This window comes from Chionomys nivalis, chromosome 1 (assembly GCF_950005125.1).
Source record: "Chionomys nivalis chromosome 1, mChiNiv1.1, whole genome shotgun sequence".
Classification (NCBI taxonomy): domain Eukaryota; kingdom Metazoa; phylum Chordata; class Mammalia; order Rodentia; family Cricetidae; genus Chionomys; species Chionomys nivalis.
Window position 1 is genome coordinate 15,999,437 of NC_080086.1, and position 7,199 is coordinate 16,006,635.

The following is a 7,199-nucleotide window of genomic DNA, read 5'->3' on the forward strand; positions in this document are numbered from 1 at the left end:
ACAATCATCTATGCTGAAATAAAACAAGGGCTCCAAAACAAATAAACAAGAGAAGCTAAAAATGCCTGACATTTAATTATGTCTTTGAGAAGACAGCATGCAAACAGGAGGGTACTTTCTTCAGGGTAAATGAATCCTGCAGGGAAAACGTATTATGTACGCATTCCAAGATAGATCTTATCAATGTTCTTTCCAGTGTTCCAAGCTGCCCATGAAGGGGGAAAAGATCTAAAGACAAAGTCTCGAGTCAGCTAAGACACAGGGCTGGTTTCAAGGTAGTAGAGTAGAAACTCTTTGAGAACAAGGGCCCTGAGTCCCACCAAAAGCCTCAAGCTGGACATCAGAGATACCCTTTTTAACATGCCAGGGACAGCAATTGCTTCTCCTCTTAAGAGATCAGCCAAACAAACAAACAAAAAAGCCTTACGTTTGCGTGTTTAAATTTTTAAGGAGAACAACAATTTTTTCGCTAGCTCTAAATGTTTAAAATTTGCTAACGACAGGATAGAGGCGCCTTGGTTCAAACAGCATAGCCCCCTGCTGTGTGACCCCGTGCGATTCAATTAGTCATTTTCCTAATCTCTTCGCCTTCCCTTTCCTTTCAGGAGGAAGGGGAACACCTGCCTCGGCTGGCTCGCTGCTGCCAGGAGGCTGTCAGCAAGCGGAGACGCTGTTCCGCCCAGGCCACTCACTTACAGTCCTGCAGCCCCCGGCTCCCCCTCTGGTCCAGCCCCAGATCGCAGCAGCGAGTCCGGGCGCTCAGGGAAGGATGCTCCGGTGGCCGGCCCTCCCTGGGAGACGGCGGCGACAGGTTCTCTGACCTGACAGTCACCGTCGCGCCCCTCCGCCCCCGATCCGGCCCCGCGCGCCTCCAGCAGTCTCTGCCCCGGGAGTCCCCGCGAGTCCCCAAGTGTCCCCGAGCGCCCCTGACCCACACCCCGGCGCCCCTTCTCGTCCCCCGAGCGCTGCAGCCCTCCTGGCTAACAGCCAGGCCCCGCCGAGCCTCGTCCTCCTCTCTCCCCAGGCCAGGCCTCCCCAGCGTGGTCGCCGGGCTTCAGACTCCTTACCCGGGAGCTTGAGCGCTCTGGACAGCACTGTCGCCATGGCGGAGGCCCCCCGTGCGCGTGCGCGCGCCGCGTCCTGCCGGGAAGTGTAGTTCGCAGCGGGCCGCGCGTGGGGCCGCGGGCGGGAAAGGTGTGACTTGCGGCAAGCGCGGCTGAAAGGAGGCACCCGCTACCGCCGGTCACCGGCTCGGCGGCGCTGCGCCGGGCGGAGTCACTCTTCCTCAGCAGGCGGTCAGACCGGTGTGCGGAGAGCCTGGAACGAGATAGCCGGTAGGTAGGGAGGCGCGGGCTGGGAAGTTCAGTTCGCGTGGGTTTGGAATTGACAAACTGAATTTGAAGCCTACTTGTATTAGTTACTGCCAGGGCCATCTTGGCAAGTCACGGAGCTTTGGCTTTGTCTGTCCGTGTTTTTGAGACAAGGGTCTTAATGGGAATTGGCTTTGTAGGTGAGGATGACCTTGAACTCCTGATCTCCCCACCCCCACCACCTCCAAACCTCATTATTACAGCCACGTGACACCACACCAGGTTTTATTTATCTATTTAGCTTATTTATCTATGGCCAGGTGTGGTTGCGCATGCTTTTCCTGGACAGACAGCGGTGGTGGTACACGCCTTTAAAATTCCCAGCACTTGGAAGGCAGAGGCAATCTGGTCTTCAGCGTGATTTCCGGGACAGACAGAGCTACACTGAGAAACTCTGTCTCCAAAAAAAGGTATTTATTAGTTTTTAAAATTACATATATTTGAGATCATTGTAGTACGAACTGGTATCGAATTGGCTTTGTAGTTGAAACTGGCCTGGAACCCCTAATCCTCCGGCCTTTACTTTGTGTGCGCCGGAATTACAGACATGCAACACCACACCTGGCTTGCTCTCTTAAAACGAAAATGTTGCTATCTCCTTGCTGAGAGAATTAAATGATACTATCCTTTTAAAGCACACAGCTCCTGTGGCTCTTTTCCCCGGGTGTGGATTAAAGTGTACAGAGGCTCTGACGTGGGTTTCTTGGTCTCAGGTATCCATTTACACTCTACAGGCTGCTCCTGACTTGCAAGGTCAGGAGAATAGGAGCTGACTGGTTTCCCACTCACAGGCTCCAGTGAATACCGAAAACATTACAACAGCTTGAAGCTGGAGCTTCTCGTTTATCTAGGCAGGTCTCCCTACCATCTGCTGAATGCTGATAACTCCTGTTCTGAGAATCAAACGTGCAAAGCCCTGAGCACCGGAAACCAGTATTTCATCAGTGTCTGGTGTCCTTTAGATTGATGTCTTATTGTTTGAGACTGGGTTGCACTATGTAGACCAAGCTGGCCTGGAATTCAGAGATCTACCTGCCTCTGCCTCCCAAGTTCTGAGATTAAAGATACCCCTGCACTGGCTTGTTATTAAAGGTTTAACTTTTTAACTTACCGAGTAATAAAATTAGTAATTTGGGGCCTAGAGAGATGGTTCAGTGGTTAAGAGCACTGGCTACTCTTCCAGAGGCCCAGCACCCACATGGCAACTCACAACCATCTATAACTCCACCAGTGCCCTCTCTGGCCTCCTCGGGCATCAGGCACATACATGGTACACAGATATACATGCAGGTAAAACACTCATACACATAAAAATAAATAAAAATGTTATTAAAAGGAGTCACCATACCTCACAATAATAATTTTAATGGCTTAATGAATTACGTGTTAATTCTTTTTTAATGTTTATTTATTTTGTGTATGCATGTGTATGAGTACATGCATACTTTGGAGGATCAGGTCTTTCCTTCCACTGTGTAGGTGTCAAGAACTGAACTCAGATCAAGCCTGACTCTAAGCTTCTTTCCCCACTAAGCCATTTCACCGGTCCCTGATGTGTTAATTCTTGCAGTGATCTGTAACTGAAATATTTACGGTTTGCCAGCTTCTCTGGATATGACTAAAAGCCTTATTTTATGTCAATGTAGGTCATCCAAGAAAAGAAACACTACACGTCACAACAAACCAGGAGCTGCTTGCCTGATATCAGAGCAGCTCATCAGAGCACAGTCAGAGAAGTGAAGACTGGTGTCGGTGACCCTGAGATGTGAGAAGGACAGAAAGGACAGAAACTTAAGCACCTGGGACAGGCTGAGGCGGCCCAGAACAGGAAGTCAGACACAGTAGAGAACAGAAGAAAGAGACTCCAGGAGTGCCCCTGCTTCTGGAATTGAAATGAGTTGAAGCTGTGCATATCACAGTTTGAAAACTTTACAGCCAGGCTTGGTGACACAGGCCTGCAAAGTCAGCACTCAGGAGGCTGAGGCAGCTTGGAGCTCCAGTTCAGTGTTAGCCTGGGTTATCCGAAGAGACACTATCTCGGCAGGCAGTGGTGGACGGTGCCTTTAATCCCAGCATTCAGAAGGTAGAGGCAGGAGGATCTCTGAATTCTAGGACCAGCCTGGTCTACAGAGTGAGTTCCAGAACAGCCAGGGCTATGCAGAGAAACCTTGTCTCACAAAACCGAGAGAGAGAAAGAAAGAGAGAAAGAGAGAGAGAAAGACTGTCTCAGTAAAAAAAACACACGAGAATGTAGTAGTAGTGGTTCTCAACCTGTGGGTCAAAACCCCATTGGGGGTCACATATCAAGATACCCTGTAAATCAGATGTTTACACTACAATTCATTACAGTCATGAAGTTGATCTAGGGAGATAGTTCAATGTGAAGGACTTATTGGGCAAGCATGACAACCTGAGTTTAGATGGTCAGTGCTGCATAAAAGCCAGGCATAGTTGTGTTCCTGTAGCCCCAGCATTGGTTGGGGGCCAGGAGGATCCTGGTGCTCTCTGGCCAGCCAGACTAGCAGAAGCAGTGAGTTCCAGATTCAGTGAGTGTGCTGCTTAGGTTTTATGTCGTTGTCATCTTGTTTGGCAACCTGACAGAAGCTCAAGTCTTCTGGGAAGAGGAAACCCCAGTTGGAAAGTATCTCCATCAGACTGATCTATGGGCAGGCTTTCGGGGCATTTTCTTGATTTATGATTGCTGAGCATGTGTGGGCCCAGCCTGCTGGAGACAGTGCCCCACCCCTGGATAGGTGATCCTCAGCTGTAGGAGAAAGCAGACTGAGCAAGCCACGGAGAGCAAGCCAGTAAGCAGCATTCCCCACTGGCCTCTACTTCAGTTCCTGCCTCCAGGTTCCTCCCTGCTTGAGTTCCTGTCCTGACTTCCCCCAGTGATTGACTGTAACCTAGTGGTTGTAAGACGAAATAAACACTTTCTTCCACAGATTGGTTTGTTCATAGTGTCTCATCACACAATAAGAAGCAAACTAAGAAAAAAATAAAGTGAAGAGTAAGATAGATGAAGATAGCCCAGAACAACCTCTGGACTCATTCCACACACACGCACACGCACGCACATGGATAAACCCCACACAGAAACATAAACTGTAAGGCTTCTCCAAGTGCTGCATGTACCTAGCAACGTAGCTTTGGCCAAGAGCTTTGCAGAGGGAAGCGAATGCTGAGAGCCCACGACCTCCTTGGCCCCCACAGCTTTTGTCCATTTTGCTTGTCTTGTCCCTTCAGACGGCTTCTTGTCACGTTTTCCCCCATTTGAACGTAAGAATTACAGCTCAGAAGCAGAATTCTCAAACTTAGTCTGCCTTTCTTTTTTTCAGTTGATTTCATTATTTGTTCTTTTGGGGATCTTTGAGGGGCAGAGTCTCGCTCTCATCCAGGCTGGTCTGGAATTCACTGAGTTTGAGGGATGTGGGTCAACCCTCCTGCCTCTGCTTACTGATTTTTCTCTCAAAGAAAAAGCTCTAAGCAGTCACCAGAGGTATCAGGTTACTTACCCTGCCATAGGAACAGCTGTGAGTTTCTCCCTAGTTAGCAGGTGGACCGAATATCTCAGATGCCAAAACGCCCACTGAGGTTACTGCAGAAGGTGCAGATTCCCCAGGCCTCCCTGGCATCCAAACTTGGCTCGCCTCCAAGCAAAGTCAAAGAAGGGTGACTGGAGAGGGGTGACCTGGAACAGCCTGTCACTCCTGAAACTGTGCCTTCTCTGAAGAGAAAATGTTGTAGAAGTCAGAACAGAAGCCACATTGATCCCATGTGGGGGTCTCGATCTTTTACAGAAGAGTCCCTTCTTTGTCACCTCTTGTCTTTGTGACACAGCTGGCAGCACTTTAAATCTCTCTAGAGTGTCCTGCACTTAATCAAAGGAAGCGCAAATCCTGTTCTCTAATGCTTCTTATTCTGTGGCCACTGTAGACATTTCTGTAGGCCCTGACCTGCCTGCGACTTCCTCTTGGGTCCAGGACAACTGTGTCCACTAGCAGCCACTACCCATCGCTCTTGGGACACTGCGACTGCCAGGTTCTCTATCCCAAGGCTTCCGGTATCTCCCACCAGCAATACCACACCGCAGGAGTGCTGTGAAAACATGGACGTCCTGAGGTGCAGTGTGAACTAAAGAAGACTGGCCCCTCCCCCCCCCCCCCCCCCCCCCCCGGGTGAGTTACAATTACCAGGAAATTGTGTGCTCTATCCTGCCCATTCTTCAAGGTCAAATGGAGTCTTTTCATTAGCACTTTTCAATTTTAATGGGTGAGTCAACCAGGGGAAAGCGATTGCCATAACAAACAACCTCACTATTTCAGCGGTTTTAGAGAATACAAACTCATTGCTAGTTAAGTCACAAAGTAGGGGACAGGGCAGACAACACTGAGGCTCTATTCTTCCATGTCATTCAGGGGCCTGGACTCCTTCTGTCTAGTGTTTCTACATCTTAGGGCCTTGGAGCTGTCCTCTGGGTCATTGCATCCCAACTCCTGCTGTACTGGAAGAAAAGAAAATGTGTTTAGGAAACACACACTCAGTTTCTGTTATGCTAAAAACATCTCTTATTTACAGAATACAGGCCTGAGAGAATGTGGCAGCACCCATCTATAATCCCAGCTCCTGAGAGGCTAAATCAAGAGCATTGTGAGTACAAGGCCAGCCTGGGCTAGATAGTAAATTCCTGGCCTTGTGAGCGCAGCGTAGTAGTTAGTCTTGTCTCAAACAAATAAAAAGAAGCTTGAGCCTGTGGTGAAGGAATAAAAAATCCAGGCTTTGTTCTGCTAGAGCCTACAGCCTTGTCCCTAAGCTGAGTTTGTCCTCCTCCCAGTTTAAGAGCTTGCCACTGTGTTTAAAATAAAGCTGTCCCTAGGGGCTGTAGAGTTGGCTCAGTGGTTAAGAGCACTGGCTGCTCTTCCAGAAGAACCCAGGTACAATTCCCAGCATGCACATGGCAGCTCACAACTGTAACTCCAGTTTCAGGGGATCTGGCACCCTCACACAGACAAACATGTAGACACAACACCAATGCACATAAAATAAATTAAAAAAATAAATGTTAGCCGGGCAGTGGTAGTGCACGCCTTTAATCCCAGCACTTGGGAGGCTTAGAGGCAGGCGGATCTCTGGGAGTTCGAGGCCAGCCTGGTCTACGAGAGCTAGTTCCGGGACAGGCATCAAGGCTACAGAGAAACCCTGTCTCGAAAAAAAAAAAAAAAAAAATGTTGCTGGGTAGTGTTGGTGCATGCCTTTAATCCCAGTGGTCGGGAGGCAGAGGCAGGTGGATCTTCGTGAGTTTGAAGTCAGCCTGGTCTATAGAGTAAATTCCAAGACAGACAGTCAGGGTTGTTACACAGAGAACCACTGTCTCACTCAAAAATATCAAAATAAATAATTTTTAAAAATGAAAATAAGCCTGATCCTAGAAGCAAGTCCTTTCTCCAGAGACAGCTTTCTAGGGGCCAGGTGCCATCTGCTATACCTGGACTAAAGAGAGAGAAACAGGAGTCAGGATGGGGAGAGACCTGAAAAACAGAAAAGACCACAGCAAATAGCAAGAGCAAGGAGATGGAGAGGAGGAAAAAAAGGACAGCCCCGCAAAGAGCGCGTTGGCGTCGGATGCACCAGTGAAATCAGTCCTGCATCAGGAACTTGGAAGAAGGCGTCGGCCTGTGGTTTACTCACAGCTTACAGGGAACTCGAGTCTGACCGAGAGTAGCACAGCTGTAGAAGACAAACAGGTTCCTGTTCTCAGACTGTCCTTTAATGACGTAAAGGCTCCTCAGCTCAAATCTGCACACACCTCGGTTTCTGTAACCCAGACAT

At 49.0% G+C, this 7,199-nt stretch overlaps 1 protein-coding gene across 3 annotated transcripts in view; it reads right to left on the bottom strand.

The window, feature by feature from the left end:
* Fam234b (family with sequence similarity 234 member B) overlaps window positions 1-1,236 on the bottom strand; it is a 40,242-nt gene extending 39,006 nt beyond the window's left edge. For 2 of the 3 annotated variants that reach the window (XM_057773008.1, XM_057773001.1), the window contains exon 1: window positions 1,068-1,236. In XM_057773008.1, coding sequence (XP_057628991.1) covers window positions 1,068-1,104 — 37 coding nt within the window. In that variant the 5' untranslated portion in view covers window positions 1,105-1,236. The remainder of the gene's footprint in view (window positions 1-1,067) is intronic. The other variant, XM_057773017.1, reaches the window with a different exon arrangement.
* Window positions 1,237-7,199: the final 5,963 nt, after the last annotated feature.